General features: G+C 38.0%; 1 protein-coding gene and 1 long non-coding RNA gene across 6 annotated transcripts in view; one reads left to right on the top strand and one right to left on the bottom strand.

Annotated features, from left to right (window-relative positions):
• Window positions 1-20669, bottom strand: part of LOC130555251 (uncharacterized) — a 74168-nt gene that overhangs the window by 26939 nt on the left and 26560 nt on the right. The gene's annotated exons all lie outside the window — the stretch shown is intronic.
• The window catches only part of galnt13 (UDP-N-acetyl-alpha-D-galactosamine:polypeptide N-acetylgalactosaminyltransferase 13), a 40580-nt gene that overhangs the window by 2133 nt on the left and 17778 nt on the right, over window positions 1-20669 (top strand). For all 5 annotated transcript variants that reach the window (XR_008963103.1, XM_057335306.1, XM_057335305.1 and 2 more), the window contains exons 2-8: window positions 1726-1953; window positions 8583-8751; window positions 10674-10840; window positions 11066-11273; window positions 17194-17364; window positions 18528-18645; window positions 19022-19202. Coding sequence is in view for 4 of the 5 variants with exons in the window: in XM_057335306.1 (XP_057191289.1) it covers window positions 1812-1953; window positions 8583-8751; window positions 10674-10840; window positions 11066-11273; window positions 17194-17364; window positions 18528-18645; window positions 19022-19202 (1156 nt within the window). In the remaining variant the exon portion in view is untranslated. The remainder of the gene's footprint in view (window positions 1-1725; window positions 1954-8582; window positions 8752-10673; window positions 10841-11065; window positions 11274-17193; window positions 17365-18527; window positions 18646-19021; window positions 19203-20669) is intronic.

Genomic DNA, 20669 nt, shown 5'->3' with positions numbered 1-20669 from the left:
AATTTATACAGATTTGGAAGGTGAGTGAATGATGACAGAATTTTTTTTTATTTTGGGGTGAACTATCCCTTTAACAAAAAAACCTTTAAAATTGGTAAGTGGGCTTATGTTTACGTCTTCAACTGCACCAAAAAGTCCAAGGACAGTTGAATGTGAGTTTAAACTCGCATTGAACCTTGATAGCCATCATATTTTTCCCTGCTTGAAATATGGGGGTCAGTGGTGTTCAGCAGATAGTGAGGGCTCATGTCTACAGATGGCTGCTCTATTAACCCAGATATTCCTGAGGGAAGTTCAACCTGGTGCTACTGCACTCAAACACAGCCCTGACAACCAGGCAGATGGTCAGAAACAAAAAACATGACCAGATCTAAGATTCCAGACAGAGTATTTGTGATGTGACGTGTGAGCATGACTGTGTATGATTTACTGTATGTTTTCAAATCATTTATTGTTCATCAGTAGCGATTAGGTCCATTTTAGGGAAATTCTCTGTTACCTTAAGAAACACATCTGAAAAGCTGTAGGGCTATTTATGAATTATTCAACAACAATGTAGTTTTTCTGATTATAAAAAGATCCGATTTCATGTGTTCTGTAATGCGTTCAGAAATAAATTCTTTTGGCCAAGGTATGAGAATAGTTTGACTGAATCACTTACTTAGCTTCACAAATTTACATACGAAAGGGGCAGCACCAACGGTTCTTGGATCGTAATCATAGGGGAACTGTTAGTTATAGTGCTATGTAGCACTAAAACTGGTTCCCCTACGATTACGAGCAAAGAACCACTTTTAGTGCTATATTTTTAGAGTGTACATGTATTCGTACCGGACCGTCACGGGGCAAATTTCAAACGGCAGTGATCATTACTATGCCCTACTCCCTTCGAAGGGCGGAGCCCTTGGAGTTTAGATTTTGGAGTGAGCAGCAGTGGCGCCCCCAGGATTTTTTTTATGGGGGTGGCACAAAGGGGCCAGTACAAATCTTAGGGTGGCACATTAAAAAAGATGTATTATGCCTGAATCTAATGGTTAAGAGTTTTGACATTGCCATTAATACTACTGGGAACGTAAAGTTTTTACTAGTATTATGATTAATAAATATTACTACTATTATTCTAATATAAAAATAAAAATGAAATTATTTAAAAATCTCATTCTGGTTGGGGAAACCAATGGGGGGCCAGTGACTTTTTGGGTGGCACGCGGTCCCCCTGTATACTGTATATATACAGTATATTAGTGTTTATGTATTATATAGCATATTTTAAAACTTATAAAATGTATGTTTATTTGCAATATAGCACCTCAGTCATCCCAAAGAACCGCCGAACCTCTAAAGAACAACTGAAGCACCAAAATATGGTCCTATATAGCACTTAAAATGCTTCCCCTATGATTACGAGCCAATAACTAATTTTAGTGCTATATAGCACCATTTTATATCCAAATGCTTGCTTTGTTTGTTGTATGAATCTTTGCAAAAGACAAATTTGCAGTGTCTCCCTGTTTAAAAAAAACTGCATATGCTGGGTTAGGTATGTTTTGATGCTGGTTTGACCAGCCTAAACCAGCACATCACCATCTTAAACCAGCACAAACCAGCAAACTAGCATCAAAACATACCAAATCAGCATATGCTGTTTTTTTCAACAGGGCTGTGATCTCTGATTTTGCGATGCAAGATACACTAATAATTTCTACATTTTTTTTCTCTCTCCAGTGGGATGACGTCTTGGTGTATGTCCTGTCCCATCAACCCCTGCCCCGTCTCCTGTCTGCCTGTGAACGCGTGACTCCAGCAGGCTGATGAGACGCTTCGTGTACTGTAAGGTGGTGTTGACCACCTCTCTGGTCTGGGTGCTAGTAGACGTTTTCCTGCTGCTGTACTTCAGTGAGTGCAACAAATGCGACAACAAGAAGGATCGATCGCTCCTGCCGGCGCTGAGAGGTGAGTTAAACATTCAATACACTGTTGAGGTTTAGGTGTGCACTTTTCATGCTTCTTTATTTTGATGTGTAAGATACGTTAGCCTACAGAGATGTCTCGAGGGTTTTCATTCACATCAAATTAAACCTGCCGTCTACCCTTTTCATGACAGAATTTTAATTTTTGGGTGAACAATCCCTTTAAAACAGTGACTGCTCACCAGATGCCTGTGCCTTCCAGTACCGTTAATTCCAATGCCGTTAAATTCCTGTCCTTACATGAACACTCCGTCTTGTAAATAGATTTAGGACCTTAAGCTGCTTTTAGGTTTAGATGTGGGCAAGAAACATAATCAGTTTTTTCAGAATCTTTCTTTACTGTAGTACATCAAATGTCTTGTTCTAAATGTAGTTTCTGTGGTCTGTTTGTTGCTGCAAGTCAAGTGGACAAACAGAAAACGTGAATCTCTCTGAACTACAGTCCGTGTTGTATGTGGGATTAGTAATAGCAGGTGCTAGGATGTTTGTGCTATTGCTTGGGTCAGTTTGAAGATCATCTCTCATTGAGGTCATGACTGTCATTATCTTAACCCTGATGGTGAGAGGTGGTTATTTGAAGGATTTGGCCTATAAACGCAAAAGGTTACGTTTCAGGCAGAAAAGTCTGTGCACTTAAGCAATGCACACATAGTGTTTTGTTGTGTTACCCGAATCACCTTTTGGGTTATTTTAAGCTGTACTATTCAGGCAGTTGTTCTCTGGCTGCAGTGCATGTATCACTAAAAGGCCCATCATAAAGAGAGGATAGATGATGTTTCAACAACAGCCCTTATTGCCTAATAAATACCGGACTGGGATCAATGCAGTAATGCAGTGGAGAATTGTTACTTGCCTGCCTTAATTGCTACATCATTAAGTATACATCACTCTCTTAGGCTGCATTTCAAACTAATGATGCAACAGAGCTTTACATTTAAAGAAAATGAAAGAAATGCTGCTTAGTGGACATCAATTATTCAATAGTCTTTCATAGTACTTTCTGTGGGCCTTGTGGTCCTAACTTTAGATTGACATGGCTTCCCAAGAAATCAGGCAATAACAGCCCCCAAACCAATAGGTTACTTGCGTAACCCTGGTTCTCTGATAACAGAATTGGGGTATCTCACTATGGGAATGCCGCATGCGTGACCGACTGCGGAAGCACCAATACGCCCTTTTCACATGACGTCACGCATCTTCCATTCTGCCGCGAAGCAGTGTATCGTTACTTCCGCTAGCACTCCAGTTCATAAGGTGGCGGTAATGGACCTATAAGCTGGTTTGCCAACCGCCAGTAAAACTCAAGAAGAAGAAGAAGTTACTTCCGCTAGCGCCTCAGAATGGAGTTTACCAAGTCCCTTGCACATCTGCCACAAATACGGCTAGATGATGTACAACGTCTTGCAGACAAATTTTCGCTAACGACAAGATCAAAGCTAGAGAAAGGATACAAATTCTTCGTTGAACAGTACCTGTTTGATTATTAAGGTAAGTGATTTGTTTTCTTTTTGTGTTAGCGAAGGTGCTAGGATAAGTACTTGAATACGTGTTCTGTCAGTTTTTTTTCACTGTTGTTAAATTCCAGCGCGACGGCAAAACGGAAGTTCTTCTTCTTCTTCTTCTTGTTTGTTGCAAGACGGATGTTATGATACACTGCTTTGCGAAAAGGCGGAAGTTAAGTGACGTCATTGTGAAAAGGGCCTATTGCACCACATCGCAACAGCAACCCAAAAGTCCCGCCTCCATTGGTATATAAACCGCTGCCGCCCGCGGCTGCATCATTCTCAGCATATTTACTTTACGTGTAATCCACAAAAAGGTGAGATTACGCAAGTGACCTATTGTTCTCTTTCTAACATCAGTTCGTTATCTCAGTCTATCTCGATCTCGAGTCTACGACGGATTTCCATCAATTGCAGGGTTCCAGCCTGTCCTCAATGTCTTAAATTCACTTTTCATAATGTTGTTAACCCTTTGACGCGTAAGATCACACCGGTGTGATTAGAACATTCAGCGCTTTGGCTGGCACTGAGCCAGAGACAGACTCAGTCACATATCACAACTGTGCAGTGCTTTCAACCACATAATGTTTAATTTAGGCTTCAGACATATACACGTGCCTACAAGCACAAAATACATTTAGAGATTGCATAATACACACTGATGTCTAAGGAAGCGGCAATAACAATCTCCTCAAATGTAATTTGACGGATGTGTTTTATTCACATCAGACACAGTATCTGCAATGTAAGCAATTGTTAAGATCACTCAATTCTTCTACCAGGTCACCAGGCACTTACGTTTGTGTTTTTTAAGAGAAGTGGATGAATTCACGTGATGTAAATCCGACAGATCTCAGATCTTTGTTGTTTAAACAACAAAACACATTAACATGCACATATCTGACAATCGGAATGTCAGATATTTCATGACATAGTTAACAGTTTGTGAATTTTTTTGAGTAAAAATGATGTAAAAGCAATGCATCAGTCACAGATGCTGTGGCTCTGTGGGGTGTCACATGATAAGCAGTGCTGCGTCGCCATGGAAATGTTAAAGTGATACCTTCTTAACGGTCGCCTTAGAAAAGCTAGTCAAACACTGTAACTAGTCAAACACTGAAACGGGTGTCAGGTGTAGCCAAGCTTCAGGAAAATGGTTTCACAGCCAAAAGGCAGGAAAAATGAAAAGCACTCTGGAGACAAATACAAACAACATGCTTTTATTTTATTTTGAAGAGTTTCAGAAAATATTGTTTGGTCTTATAAGATAAATTATAAAATGCACTTAAAAGTTATAGATGGTTGATTATTTGACTAGGTAAGTACTGTATAGTTTTTTCATAGATTAAAAATAGCTTTTAAAATACGTTTTCAAACGTATTTTAAACGGTTCAAAACGGTTCAAAACATCTCCCTTTAAAACACTATAGGCCCTTTTCACAATGACGTCACTTAACATCCGCCTTTTCGCAAAGCAGTGTATCATAACATCCGTCTTGCAACAAACAACGAGAAGAAGAACTTCCGTTTTGCCGTCGCGCTGGAATTTAACAACAGTGAAAAAAAACTGACAGAACACGTATTCAAGTACTTATCCTAGCACCTTCGCTAACACAAAAAGAAAACAAAACACTTACCTTCATAATCAGACAGGTACTGTTCAACGAAGAATTTATATCCTTTCTCTAGCTTTGATCTTGTCGTTAACGAAAATTTGTCTGCAAGACGTTTGTGACAAGCAGAGCGGGACGAGGGCCTTGAGGGAACTGCGCAAGGCCGGTGACGCGAGTGATACTGAGCATCAGCTGCGCGTTGCACCGGTCTCGCATCTCTCTCGTCCCGCTCTGCTTGTCACAACATCTAGCCGTATTTGTGGCAGATGTGCAAGCCACTTGGTAAACTCCATTCTGAGGCGCTAGCGGAAGTAACTTCTTATTCTTGCGTTTTACTGGCGGTTGGCAAACCAGCTTATAGGTGCATTACCGCCACCTTATGAACTGGAGTGCTAGCGGAAGTAACAATACACTGCTTCGCAGCAGAACGGAAGATGCGTGACGTCATGTGAAAAGGGCGTATTGGTTTCGACTATATAGATAAAGAGTCGGTTAAAGGAATATGACTTTGCCTGAAAAAAATTAGTCAGAAGATTTTTTTTCACTTTAATCCATGAGATATGCTGTACGAACCGCAACATGAGTGTCGAGGTACACAAGTGGTTCTCACACTGAAGTAAAACATGCACTCGTGAAAGATAAAGCATACATGTGTGTATATATATGATATACTGTATGCTTGTGGCACTTTATAGACACCAGCACTAAGGCAATATAAACATGTCAGTGCCACGTGAGAGGTGCTGATGTAGCATCCTGTACCATTCCCACACTGCTGGAAGGAGGGTGTACATTTGCGTCCTTGTAACACGTTACAATTGCATTTACCACCCAGTGGAAGAATCGCTGACGTGAAATAGGTTTTCCCTTGAAATTGTCAACCCAAGAAACGAAAATCAGGTTACTCTGTCTCTTTCGTAACGATTTCGTAACAGACAGTGTAACCGCTGTTCCTCTGGTGAAGAAAAGAACCCTGATGTCTCTCTAACTTTAGGAACAAACGACGGATTCATTTTTAGCGTAACTTTAGATCCATCCGATGCAAAGTGCATGCACGCAGGATGTACAGACAGCGCGTGCAATTCCCTTACCCGCTTTGCTGAAGTGAGAGCAAGCAGTAATGCTGTCTTAAAAGAGAGACGCTACAAATCCGCACTTTCCAATGCTTCAAAAGGGCAGGCTGATATGTCCTGTAGTGAACAAAATATTTGCAAGGCATAATAGCACATGCCCTTAATCAATAAAATAATGCAAAATATTCTGACATTAGAGCACCTGCTCAATGACAGTCCCATCATCTGGTTAAAACCAACAGTAACATGAGCCATTTTCACACACCCAGTAAATTACTGGTAAGTTTTTTGTTGTTGCATTCTGGGATTGCTTTTCCCAAAAATGTGATTCTGCGTTAAAAATTGTCCAACATGAAATCTTAAGAGAAAAGATAATTATGTTTACAACCCCTTGGATTTCTTAGTGTCTGGAGTGTGCCTGTGGCTCCTTAAAATGCTACGGATCCAACCTTCTTGGTTGTGGAGGAGAGTAATAGTCTTTATAATGGGACAATGCTTCCAGATTTATTTCAATTGCATGATATTATGGGCTGTCCTTGTGTCCAAGTGGATGCTATTTTTGGACGAGGTAGCTAAATAAGTCTGCAGTGTATGAGGATGTATCAATTCCCAAGGTGTTCCACATTGAAATGCTGTGAAGGTTGAAGTAACAATTCATACGTCATTCTTCTCTTATATCAATGTCATTCTAGCTTTTATTGTCCTTGATAAGTTACTCTCCATTTATAGTCTTTAATAGGCTCTTTCGTCTCAAGAGTAATCTAATCTAAACCTGCTTTAGCATACTACCAGGTTCAACAAGACCAATTAAAGGGATAGTTCACCCAAGAATGAAAATTCTGTCATGAAATACTCACTCTCTAGTTGTTACAAATCGGTATAAATTTCTTCGTTTGGTTGAACACAGAGAAAGATCTTTGGAAGAGTGCTTATAACCAAACAGTTCTTGGACCCCATTGACAAGTCAGTGGGGTCCAAGAAATGTTTGGTTATAACGATTGTCGATTGAAGTCTAATGACATCAACTGATATTTCCCAGAAAAAGTCCAACAGCTCAGCGTTTAAATCATTATTATAAGCAGTGTTGGGTGTAACTAGTTACCAAGTAATTAGTTACTGTAATTTAATTACTTTTCCCTTGAAAAAGTAAAGTAAGGGATTACTCTTATTTTTTCTGTAATTTAATTACAGTTACTTTTGATGTAATTAAACTAAATACTTTGTGTAATATATGTGTGTGCAATAGTGGAATTGACAAAATTCAAAGTCTAACTTTAAAATCTGTGCTTTAATGTATAATTCTCACATTTGTAATGCTTTGGTCAGTTAATAATACTACTTTATGTAGTTTAATATTATTTATTTAAATGAATTAAAAGAGCCCTTTCATACCTATCCTTGAATCATCCTTGAACTAATCAAGGTTGATGTAGGATATAGAAAGTAATTAGTAATAAGTAATTAAATACTTTTTGGAGAGAGTAATTTGTACAGTAATCTAATTACACTATTGAATATGTAATTAGTAACTAGTAATTAATTACTTTTTGAGAGTAACTTACCCAACACTGATTATAAGATTACTATTGCAAATTGTGGTAACAGATTGTGTTATTATTTTAACCAAAAAAAGTTACAGCTTTAATAATAACTCAAATTATATGTTCCCGTTGTCAATCAGACTTAAAATGGTCATATTTTTTCATTAATTTTCTAGTGCTTTAGAAGGAACGTCTACAGTTATCACAGCAAAACGTGGTCTTAATGACCTCTTTTATTTTTCAGTTGTTTATTGTTACAGTATGAATTGGCTGTCACCAGTAACATTTGTACGTTACAGTAATGTTTGACTAAAGAAGCTGATTTAACTTGTCCAAGCAGTTTCCGTTTGATAACAGTCAAATTTCAAGGAAAAATGTCAAATTTTGTGTGTGTTGACAGATTCTATAATGTATATCAATGGCCCACAACACTGTTGAGGTATGTTGTGTGGTTTTCAAAGATTTTAAAATCTCCTTTATGAATTTGCTTGTTTTTCTAAACTATGCCATAACTACACCACAATCACATGTCTGATGTGCCTTTGTGAAGTTTCAAGCATCTTTATTTAAATATAGTATTGCAGCATTTTTTATTCATGAAAGGCCTCTGGCAAGTCATTTAACTTTCATACTGTGACATATTTACAGGTGAAACAGAATATTCAATGAGGAAAATGTAGGGCGGGATTTGATCCGTCAAGAATTTAGTAGAAAATAAAACTGGTCTCTGGCTTAAGCAAGTTATTGCATATTAATGATTGCGAAGACAAAGATGTTTTAGTTCAGAATAACAACCATGTAACTGAGAAAAAACTCATAGTTTTGTATATTATAAAAACCATCGATATATTCACAATGACCCAATGTCTCTTCTGTGTTCCAGCGGTGATGTCACGCACCCATGAGGCTCCTGGTGAAATGGGAAAGGCTGTGATCATTCCTAAAGAACAGCATGACAAGATGAAAGAACTCTTTAAAATCAATCAGTTTAACCTGATGGCCAGTGACATGATTGCACTTAACAGAAGTCTGCCGGATGTCAGGCTGGACGGGTGAGTATGTGTACAAAACAAATTTCATAGACCAAAGATGTATTTCAGTTACATAAACTACAAGGAGCTGTCAGAACAAAACTACTTAAGCATAACCATGTTTAGAGGAAAAATGGAGACATTTGTGCCACGAGAAAACAACCGGGCAAAACCTCCTGAAATGTTGCTAAAGTGTTGTTGCTCTGAGTGTTATTAACCTGTTGCTATGTGGTTACCAGGGTATTTTGAAGACCAGTTAATGTAGGGTGAGCTACAAGCCAGTGTTCAATACATCAGTGGTTCTCATGCTTTTTTGTTGCGGCCCCCCCGTATATAAATTTATAATCTTCAACTTTCAACTTCAAAAACATTCTGTTATACAATGCTGGAACATCAGTACTTTTGGTTGGTGGTCTAATTTTTCTGATGTTTGATTGCATACAATTTATGATCAATAAATAATCATATAATGCCACAAAATCTGTGGGCCCCCTGAATCCAATTTAGGGCCCCCCCAGTTTGAGAACCACTGCATAACATACCTTGCATACTGTAGAGTTTGTTTAAAGTATATACGAATGAGCAAAAGCAATAATAAACATTGCCTTTGTAAACACTGCTAACAAAATCTATTTTGTTGTTTTGTCGTATTTCTAAAAACATGTAAGAAAACCTAGATGAGGTTAAATAACTTAATCTCAGAGGAATATGAAGTAAATTTATCTGCTATAAAATATTTCAGTAGCATTATTCCGATTTGCCATTTACAAACTAAAGCAGCAAAAATTTCCTATGAGTCCCTGCAGGGTGCTATTCTTAGAGAGATGCTGCTGCCGTCTGCTGTAATCTTCCTGTTTGTGCACTTTTGTCCCCATCCTGTCAGGCTGTCTGTGCACACAAAGAGAAGCAGAGAACTGTAAACCTCTTCCCCTCACTGCTCATGTGTCCACCCCTTCTCTTCTTCACTCATTTATAAGCTCACTCTATCACAAGCGATGTCATGCTTTATTAACTTTTCTTGGTGACACTAGCCGGGTTTCCATCCAAAGTTGCGAATTTAGCTTATGCGCAAAATTGGAATATTGCATAAAACATTAGAGAATAAGCACAGTTTCCATCCAACTAGTCAACCGTCAATTGCTAATAAGCTGCCACTAAATATCAGTAAGAAAAGTAAGAGAAGCCACTGAATATAATCATTTTCATACATAATAAGCAGACAATTACGAAATACAATGAATGCGGTGCTTTTGTGGAGGCTGCTGTTTGGGAAACACCGCCGTGACAGTTCTAAGAGGCAATTACAGAAATACTTTGACGACTTTGCTCAGGCATTTAAGAATGACCGTAACAACATTTCTGATGCTGTGTAACGAGATCAGTTCTCTGGTTAGGTTACGCCATCTCATAGTGCAGTTACGTGACTTTTTGGAGGAATTTATTCAGCAAATGCATTTCCATCTCCCATTATTCGCATTAACCCTTTTTCGCAAAAATGAAAAACCACCTCAAGCGAGCGTAAAAACTTTTTTGCAAATTAAGGGTTTTTAATTAGAAACTTGGCATTTCCATCACTCGTTGCTGATGCGAAACTTCAAAATGCGAATAAAACCAGAGTGATGGACACCGGCTTATTGGCTATTTTTCCATCGGCCTCTGTATCTGCATTCACACAGTGACAGAATTTGATGTTAAATTTGATGTCCTGAAAGGAATAGTTCACCCCCAAGAAATGTGTTATCAAACCGAATGAACCTAATGTAAATGTTAAATCAAGTAGCTTGAAACAATGCATGAAAAGGAATCACTCACAGAATTCTCAGTTGGGGGTGTAATGATATGTCAATGTTCTATAGATACTAGCTTTTAAAAGTACATATTTCTGCTGGGTGCATATGGTTTATATACAGTATGCAGTTTATATATGTTCTTGTGTTTCTCAGATGTAAGACGAAGACATACCCTGACGACCTCCCGAACACCAGCATTGTGATTGTGTTTCATAACGAAGCATGGGGTACTCTCCTGAGAACCATACATAGCGCCATAAACCGCTCGCCCAGACACCTACTGCTGGAGATACTTCTGGTGGACGATGCTAGCGAGAGAGGTGCAAGGCACATCATAATTCTTATGTTGCCCTTATACAGTCTTTAATTTCCCTTTTAGTGTTTATTATTTAAGAATCCGTCCCATAAAGCATCAAGCAGGGCTTTAGTCTTTCACTTTTCAGTTGCCTTATTTTGTTGGTGTTTGTTGAGCTACTTGTAGTTCTAGTGATATTGATTAGATTGAAAGATAACCACTGCTTTATCATTTTGTTTTATTCTTCCAGATTTCCTGAAAAAGAAATTAGAGGAATATGTTGCCCATCTTGAAGTTCCGGTACAGATTTTGAGGATGGAACAGCGAACTGGTTTAATTCGAGCGCGGCTGAGAGGGGCAGCTGTTGCACGAGGGCAGGTTATAACCTTCTTGGATGCCCACTGTGAGTGCACTGTGGGGTGGCTGGAGCCGCTGCTGGCCCGGATTAAAGAGGACAGGTGAGCTGGCTCGACTGCTTTTTTAAAACAGAGAGCTACCGTCTAGGGTTGGGCTGATAGAAGATGCCATCGTCCTTCGCCTATGGCTGACAGACATGACGATGTTTAGGCGGGCAGCCGGCATCGTGATTCCAACAAATGTTTCACTTTCGTCACGGGACTCTGTGCTGGGTGCTGTAATCGCGGCTAAGGGGCTTTTAAGCTTGCACGCACTGTACAGATTAGACTGGGCTGGCTTTATAACTGTGGAGCTTGCGCTATATAAGAGGATGTACAGTTTGCACAGACCCGCCTGACTTTGTAACTGTATAAAGAAGACTGTATCTGCGCAGCTCGCGTGGTATAAAGAAGAAGCGAGTCTGTTCGACCATACGAGTATAAACTATTTCCTCCCGAGCGAAAACAATCGCCTGCGAGATCGTACGACAGCAAAAATCGCACCGTGTACGCCCGCCTTTAATCAATTAAGATGTCGTGCATTTATTGAGGTATCGTGAACATGACGTTGTTATAAGATACTACATTACCCATAATCCTGAACACCCCAAGCATGCGCAATAAGACGTATTTGACATCACCTAACGCACGTCCGCAATATCGCGTCATAAACATTATGCAGATTAGCACACTCTGCTCCTATTTTCTAGTGTTTTCTGTCTTTATTTATTCTGAGGTGTGTATTTATTGTCATTTTACTGTCGATTGTCGTGTGGAGAATTTATTCTGTTATAAAATCCCTGTGGGTTTTTCACTTACCGTTTCTGTGATTCCTATGTTAATCCAAGGTCCCTGCGCATGTAACGCTTATTACCGTCTGAACGCATCTGGTCGAATAGCAAAATTATTTTAGACTTTGAGGGCCCCGCGTGGGGCCCTAGGCAATCCCCTGAATTGCCTGTTGGACAGGTCGGCCCTGACACTAACACATGGATGAATACTGCTTGTAAGCAGCCAAAATGACAATCCGCTGTTAATTTACTCGCCCTCAGGCCATCCAAGATGTCGGTGACATTTTTCTTCAGTAGTCAGTAACAAATATTTTCAACTTCAATTTTGGTCCATAGTAATTATCGCTTTGAGAGTCAACAAAGCAGATAAAGACAACCCTGCAATTAACAGACGTATATTGAGGTGTTAATATGGAGCACTTCCTTTGAGCATCCTGACCAGCCTGACTCAACATCCTTGGCTTTACTACAATTAAGTTGTTGGAGGAATGAGAAAAAGGGGGATGTCTCTTTTTCCTAAACAGCACTAAAAAAAATGCTTGCTTAATTTAATCAAATATACTAACTATTTTCACCTCATTCCTATACACCTTTGCTTGTTTACCTCCATTTGAACATGTTATCTTTATCTTTGGCTCATGGTTGCTCATAGTATAATCCTATTGTCCATCTTATTGATGTGTGATGTGTCTCCATTTGTAAAGTGATCGTTATTACATTAAAAGAGAATCAGGTACAGCACATATTCAAAATTACATTGCTGACAAATATCCCGTTACACTTACAGCCAGACACACAGGCACGCACAGAGCATACACCCTCATGCCAACCCGGTCTCATGAATTGCGTATAAATAACACGCTGTTGCATTATCGTGAAATACGTACGCCAAAGTTCAATTTTGCATGCATATGATACACCAATGTTTGCGTGCACCTCGCTGGAGAGCAGCCATTTTGAAACGTACATGAAGAGGAAACACTGAAATAATTAAAATAATACTGTTAGGTTTAGGGTTTGGGTTAGGGTAGACGTTATAATATGCACGCACGCTAAGATTAGGTTTAGGGTTTGGGTTAGGGGACAGGTTAATAAGACAAATTGCCGGTTAATATGCACTCGTGCTAAATTGGCGTATCATATGCACGCAAAATCTAACTTTGGCGTACGTATTTCACGATAATGCAACGCGCGTGTTATTTATACGCAATTCATGAGACTGGGCTCCTCATGCTCAGGTGCGTTTGACACTTTTACAGACCTCTTTATCGTAGAGCATGTGCGCTGCATCGCATACTTCAGAGAAATGTATTCTATTGCCCTGTCTGGCGGAGTCACTGGCCAGTAAGGCATATGAGTTGGTCATTTTGATGTTTCAAGCGCTTTGTGGTTCCTGTATTGAGTTTGCATTGATCAGAATCAGTCTAGTGCTAAAGCCAGGGGTGTTTATCCAATTAGCATTTCTTGCCATAGAGCTAAGAGAAATAAGGGCAAAGGGATTTTTACACAGATCAGAGGGTGGTATGAGTCATTCTGTCGGTACTATACGTACAGTATATGGCTGTAGATGAAAAAGATGTTATTGTAAAGAATGGGGCAGACCCGCATTCATCCAATCGTTAAAGAGAGTCATCTTCCAAAGACTGTTCATTGTTGCTCACGTTCTGTTTGTTCACATAAAAGCCATTCTGTTTCATGAACACATGGCAATGTATTGCCAGACTCATCTGCATTACTGAGCCTCTGCCATTGTTGGTCCATGTCATGTTTGGATTACTCTTTGACTGATTACTTGGATTACCGACCTTTGTCCGTTTTTGACCATTCCTCTAGCTTCTGTTTTGGATTGTTGTTTAATAAACTTCTGCACATGGATTCTAAACCTGCCTCCATGTCCAGGCCCTCACAGTACAATATTATTTTAGGTTACAAACCATAGATGTTTTATACAGGGTAAATTATTGTTTTATTGAAGGTAAACATGCAACTATGCAATTCAATTATTGAAATATTTACTTCCTCAGAGAGAGTACCTCTCAGGGGGTAATTCAAGTAAATCCCTGCATTAAGACATTTCAATCATAAGATTTTATTGCAGTCTAAAGCAGTCTACTACATTGTGTACTTAAATAGGAAAACATGTAAGTGCACCCCTGGTTATTTGGAATATGTGTAATGTGATGACCAAGTACAAACCGCGAATCAATTTTTGAGAAATCAAACGATGAATTATAAATGATAATCAAATATTGTTACAAAGGCAAAAAATATTCATATGTATAAATATTAGGGCTATACAATATTAATATTAATATATAAATAGTATGTGTTTTATTTATAGGGTTAGATGTGTAGATATAACATACAATAGGTACTGTATAAGTGTTTCATGCGTAATATACTGAATGAGTAACTCTGCCTGCGCCCAAATGCAGGAAAACGAGTGAGTGCAGTATGGAGATTTATTAGGAACGGTGAGGTAATATGAAAATATATAAGGAAATATAGACATTTCTCTTCACGCTTTCATCACAGTAGGTGGCACCATGCACTAAAGTTGGTTTGCAATCTGCCATAAAACATACAAAGAAAAAGTACGGCCAGAATGACTTATCGCGAGAAGAAACAAAATACACTAATCGCATAACATCGTTTAATGGAAACGCAGTCATTCCGCAATGTTTTTTTTTCGAGATTTAGAAAATATCGTGTAAATCTGTAATGGAAACCTGGCTACTGTTATCCTGTGATAACACTGTCCAGTTATCCATCCCTCTGTATGGCTGTACACAGTGGCGCAAAAATGGGGTATGCAGTATATGAGGAGGGGGCGCCATTGTGCCAAAATATTAGTTAACGATTTTTTAAATAAAACGTTATAAATAATAGAAAATATAGCGAAAAAAGTAATTATATAAAAGGTTTTAGTTGAACTTTTGTCTAGCATTTTAAACGAGTTCAACAAATATATTTTATTTAAATCAAGTTATTATGTCAACCACTCACGCTGTGACAGTCACATGACCAAATGGATCGAGCAAAAAAACGAGGCACAGAACAGAACAAGAAAATGAAAAACAAGTAAATTGACAAGTAAAATCAAGACAGCAATCAAAAACAAAAACAATGTCCAAGTGGATAAATATCTATTGGTATATCATTTCATCTCTGTAAATCTTTGTTATTTAACGTTGCCTGAGAGGTAGGCTAGTTCATATCATAGTATATGATATATTAAAGCAATAAGCCCCAAGAAGCAGTGGGTTACAGTGCATTTTATAACAGCTAAGGGCGTTGTGGAAAACCCCGTAGCTGTTATAAAATGCACTGTAACCCACTGCTTCGCGGGGCTTATTGCTTTTATAAAACGGTTTTTCCATATGCTTAGCAAGGTTTCATAAAATAAAGTAAATAAAATGATATTTAGGCTATGTGGTGCGGTCAGCCGTTATATATTGAGGTATTTTATAACGGCTTAGAACTCCGCTCAGCCAATCAGAATCAAGGACCAGAACTGACCGTTTTATAATAACGTATCAGTTCACCTCCACATATCTCTGTCACTTGTAAAATAAATCTATGTTTGTGAATGAGCTTTACATTTGGGAGTCTGACAAGGTTGTTAAAGATGTTAAGTCTCCCACTATCATGCATATAAACTAGTTGTTGGGCTCTTCATTAAACGTCAGATGCGTCTTCTCCATACACAGAGCACTGGGAGATTGCGTGTCATTGCGTGAAGTATGTTTAACATAGGTTACTATTTTACTATTTGTTGTTTTTTCATTAAATATTAATGAACCACAAACTTAGCATTAAAGTAAGTGGGGAAAACACAAAGACCTGTTGTTTATTTATACAACGCGAGTATATCATGTCATACGTCTTATTCATTTTGATAATAATGAATAATGTTAATAATACTTTTTGTTGAAGGAAAGGGAATAATCTAAATGTCTAACTTTGAAGATCAAAATAAGTTTATTACTCACTGGGCACATTTCCTCACCAGCACATCTCTGATGGGCTACAACTCGATTGCTACTTATATTTGGTACATTTAAAGAAGTTTTATTGTTTAAAACTGGACAAGCTTTTTTATTAAAGGTATTAGGCTAAATGTCAAAATTCTAGATTATAAGTGAACCCCACTTTTAAAAGAATACAATAAATACCCTTATTTGGGGTTTTATTTAGTTATTATAAGCAAAAGTTAAAATGAAAAATTGTTTAGATTATTAATCGTCCAATTATTCAATTATCAAAATAATCGTTAGTTGCAGCCGTAATTTATTGTGTATGTCTGAGCATTAACTTTATGCAGCCTACCTTTTATTCTATTGTTTTATTAGTTTTCAGATGTGTTATTTATCTTTTCAGAATTGTGTATCTTCACCTTCACGTGATTTAAAATACAGTATAACTAGAATGACTCCAAAGGTAATATACAACTTGTCTCTGGATTTTTTATTTGTTGTGTGTTTTCTATATTGGGGTGGTGGATGGGGGGGCGCCAAAACTGATCTCGCATACCCCTCTGAAAATGTGCAGTTGCGCCCCTGGCTGTACATATAGTAGAATGACAAGAAAGCTTACTTTAATTGACATATATGACATATATATATGACATATATAAGGTTTTACAGACTGGTTTCACAGACAAGACTTAAGACTAGTCCTAGACTAAAATGAATATTTGACCTGTTTTAGGTTACTAAAAATAACTTACCCTGACACATCTTAAATATGTCAGTGCCATTGTTTTATCTCAAGATGCAAACCAGTAATGTTTTTTTAATATATTTTTTTATAACAGTGCCTTAAATATCCTAATTTCCTGTAGCTCAGTGGTTAGAGCATGGCGCTAGCAACACCAAGGTTATTGGTTCAATCCCAGGGATTGCACATACTCAGAAACAATTGTATAGTATAATGCAATGTAAGTCGCTTTGCATAAAAGCATCTGCCAAATGCATAAATGTAAATGTACAGTAAGGTCTAGTCCTATAGCCTTGTCTGTGAAACCGAGTATTGCCCAGTCTGAGACACTCATGTGTCATGTCTAGTTTGCCTTGTTTGTCAGGGTACACAAGCAGCAAATTTGATGAAAGCATGATTCTTGTTCAAATTGCCTGAACTTTACTGCCATGTTGAGACGAAGGTGAATGGGTTATTTCTGTTTGATATTCTAGAAGGGCTGTGGTCTGCCCTATCATTGATGTCATCAGCGATGAGACATTTGAGTACATGGCCGGCTCAGATATGACCTATGGGGGATTCAACTGGAAACTCAACTTCAGATGGTATCCAGTTCCTCAGAGAGAGATGGACCGGCGAAAAGGAGACAGGACCCTTCCTGTAAGGTACATAAAAGCTTGAGCATTTTATTTACAATTTATAAATGAATGGTTTGCACATGAAATGGAGATAGGTGCGAATATTTTAAAACCTACAAAAATAACCTTTATCTTTAAAAAAGGAATAGTTACTACAAAGTTACTTAAAGGGATAGTTGACCCAAAAATGAAAATTCTGTCATCATTTACTCGCACTCTCATCATTTCAAACCTGTATGACTTTCTTTGTTCTACACAACACAAAAGAAGATGTTTTAAAGAGTGTTGGTGACCGAACAATGGCAGTACCCATTGACTTGCATTGGTTTGGCGTCTGTACAATAAAAAGGAATGGGTTACCAACATTCTTCAAAATATCCTCCTCTTTTGTGTTCTGCAGAACAAAGAACGTGGGTGCGTAAATGATGACAGAATTAGCATTTTTAGGTGAACTATCCCCCTGAATGCCTAAATGACCCTTCGCAAGCAGTTTGATTGACAGGCGATCTGACCAATCATAACGCCGATATTCTGTGCCCCCGTGACTGGCCGCCATTTTGTCCGACAAACCTGCTGTAGTAGAGCTTTGGTGATTCATATGAAAAAATAGCTTTTTCATTATTCTATTGGTAAACAGAGAGATATACACCCAGCTTTAAGGGATGTTCACACTATAACGATAAACGATAACTAAGTTATAACTTTTAAAACTCATTCTAAATGAAGGAGAATAGTTCACATCACAACTATACCAATACAGATACGAGACACAAGTTTGCGAGTTTAGAATTAACGTTGCGTTATCGTCTGCTGGTGTGGACACAAATATACTGTAGGTATAATTATAGGTATAATTTTTGTTACAGTTATCTCAAATCCTGAATGTATCCCTCGAATGCATATCGCAGACCTTTCTGTCTGAAATCAGCGTGTCATTTTCCAGAAATTCTTCACTATTTCTCTAGGGAGTGCACAAATTTAGACTGGGAGCGCATGGCTGATACCGAAAGCTTATCGGACATAGCAACAGGAACGAAGGGGGGCGGGGTTTCGCGAAGGGTCCATTGCTGGATTGAAATATCTGGCAAATGCGTACAGAAAATGTGAATGTGTAATGTATATGGTTTTAGCCATCCCTGCTGTCTGACAATGAAATAACTCATATCAGTTGTGTGTCTGAACATTTTCAGAACTCCAACGATGGCGGGAGGTCTGTTCTCTATTGACCGAACATATTTTGAAGAGATCGGCACGTATGACTCGGGTATGGATATATGGGGAGGAGAAAACCTGGAGATGTCTTTTAGGGTGAGCATTTAATTGCTTTGACCTTAAAAGTTCAAATAAACCATTGTTTTATTCCAAATGACATACTGTACACTTTCCATGTAAATTAATGCACATTAGTGTATTAATTTTAGTAGGATTGCATCATCTTAAATAGTATTCTTAATTGTTTTATAAAAAAAAATGTAAAGTGTGTGGGGAGTCCAGCGTTCCACATTTCATATTCTATGAAATAATTTCATCATATTTTCGCAGTTTGCCGTGACATCGCTGGTCACTATCTCACACCAAAAGATTTTCTGTATTGACTGTATTTATGATTGAGTTCTGTAATATGCTAACATTTATAGTCTGTGTTTACTGTATCAGATTATTTGCTTTGTATGTCTGGCAATAGATCTGGCAGTGTGGAGGATCTCTTGAGATAGTCACATGTTCTCATGTGGGTCATGTATTCCGGAAAGCCACACCATACAGCTTCCCCGGTGGAACTGGTCAAGTTATTAACAAGAACAACAGACGACTGGCCGAAGTCTGGATGGACGAGTTTAAAGATTTCTTCTACATTATCTCACCAGGTAAGGCTCCTCAGAAATGTGTAAATGACTTGAAATGGCTGCAATTTTAATTGTTGGGATTGATATCACTTTTTTATGACAAACCAGTTTAAGTCCAGTAGATTATTCACATCTTTTCTAAACAATTCTGTCATTTGTAATAGAGCTCTGGTGCACTCATCTGACCAGTAACTGTGTTCTCTCAGGTCTGCTTTATTGTCTGTGAGGTGTTGTTGTCTGCTTTACTAGAATGCAGTGTCTATATAAATAGCTTGTTTATTTGCATCTGTAGCATTAGATATTGTGAAGGACTGTATTTATCATATCGTCGGGTCATGCAGATATCACCGTTGAGAAATGCAATGTGCCGAGACATAAGAACAGGTTCCATTCCCATCACTTATTAATAATGAGCATGTGTTCAATCCAAAAATCTGTAATCAAAATCTGAAAATGTACTTCAGCTCTGCAGTGGCCACTCAGTTTGACAGATCATTTGTACAGAACATCTGTGAACCCTTCTCCTCCAACTCTCAGTCTGCCACAAGTTCCATTTCAGAATGAAACGGATCAATTCAGTGTACTACAAGAAGTACGTCACAATATCCAAGTTGACCACAACTTTAGAATACCGTTCCTGTGAACTTGAAGGGTAAACGTGCTATTCATGAATACTTGATGGCCAAACGGTAAATGTTTTTTTGGACATTACAGTTCACTGAATGACCAGACAAGAACCTTTTGGCACTTTCCTTAATGTGGCACAAAAATATTACTAATTTTATTAGTAATATTAGTAATTTTCAAGTTATATCGAGTTCATTTTATAGTACATTATAACATATTTTTTCCACAAAAGACACTCATTCCTCATAAAAAACATCAATATTTTATTGTCATTTCACCAGCCACTATCATACCGTTCCCCTAAAATACTCAACGCACATCTTTCATTGCTTTATATCCTGATATATCACTGTAAACGTTTTTGCTATGCAGCTAGTTGCCAGTAACTTACTGTAGATTTATATTTATCTAATTTATTGCCAACAGTTTGTTAAAAGATAAATGATCATTAAACATTAACAAGTCTTTATCTTTACAGAAAAAATGATCAAATAACAGCCTCATGCAAAGCATTCTGGGAACCAGAAATCCACATTTACATGTTTACATTTAGTCATTTAGCAGACGCTTAAATGACTCAATTTAAAAATGGATTTCTGGTTCCCATAATGCTTTGCATGAGGCTGTTATTTGATCATTTTTTCTGTAAAGATAAAGACTTGTTAATGTTTAATGATCATTTATCTTTGAACAAACTGTTGCCAGTTAATTACATCAATGTAAATCTACAGTAAGTTACTGGCAAACTGCTTCCAGTATTGCTGTAATTTCTACAGACATTTTTTAAAGTGTAGACTTTACAGTCAGCAGTTATAGATTTATTCACACCACCGCAGATCAGTGGGACAAATATTTTTCTCA

Source organism: Triplophysa rosa, linkage group LG6 (assembly GCF_024868665.1).
Source record: "Triplophysa rosa linkage group LG6, Trosa_1v2, whole genome shotgun sequence".
NCBI lineage: Eukaryota > Metazoa > Chordata > Actinopteri > Cypriniformes > Nemacheilidae > Triplophysa > Triplophysa rosa.
This window is presented reverse-complemented; position numbering and strand designations above follow the sequence as displayed.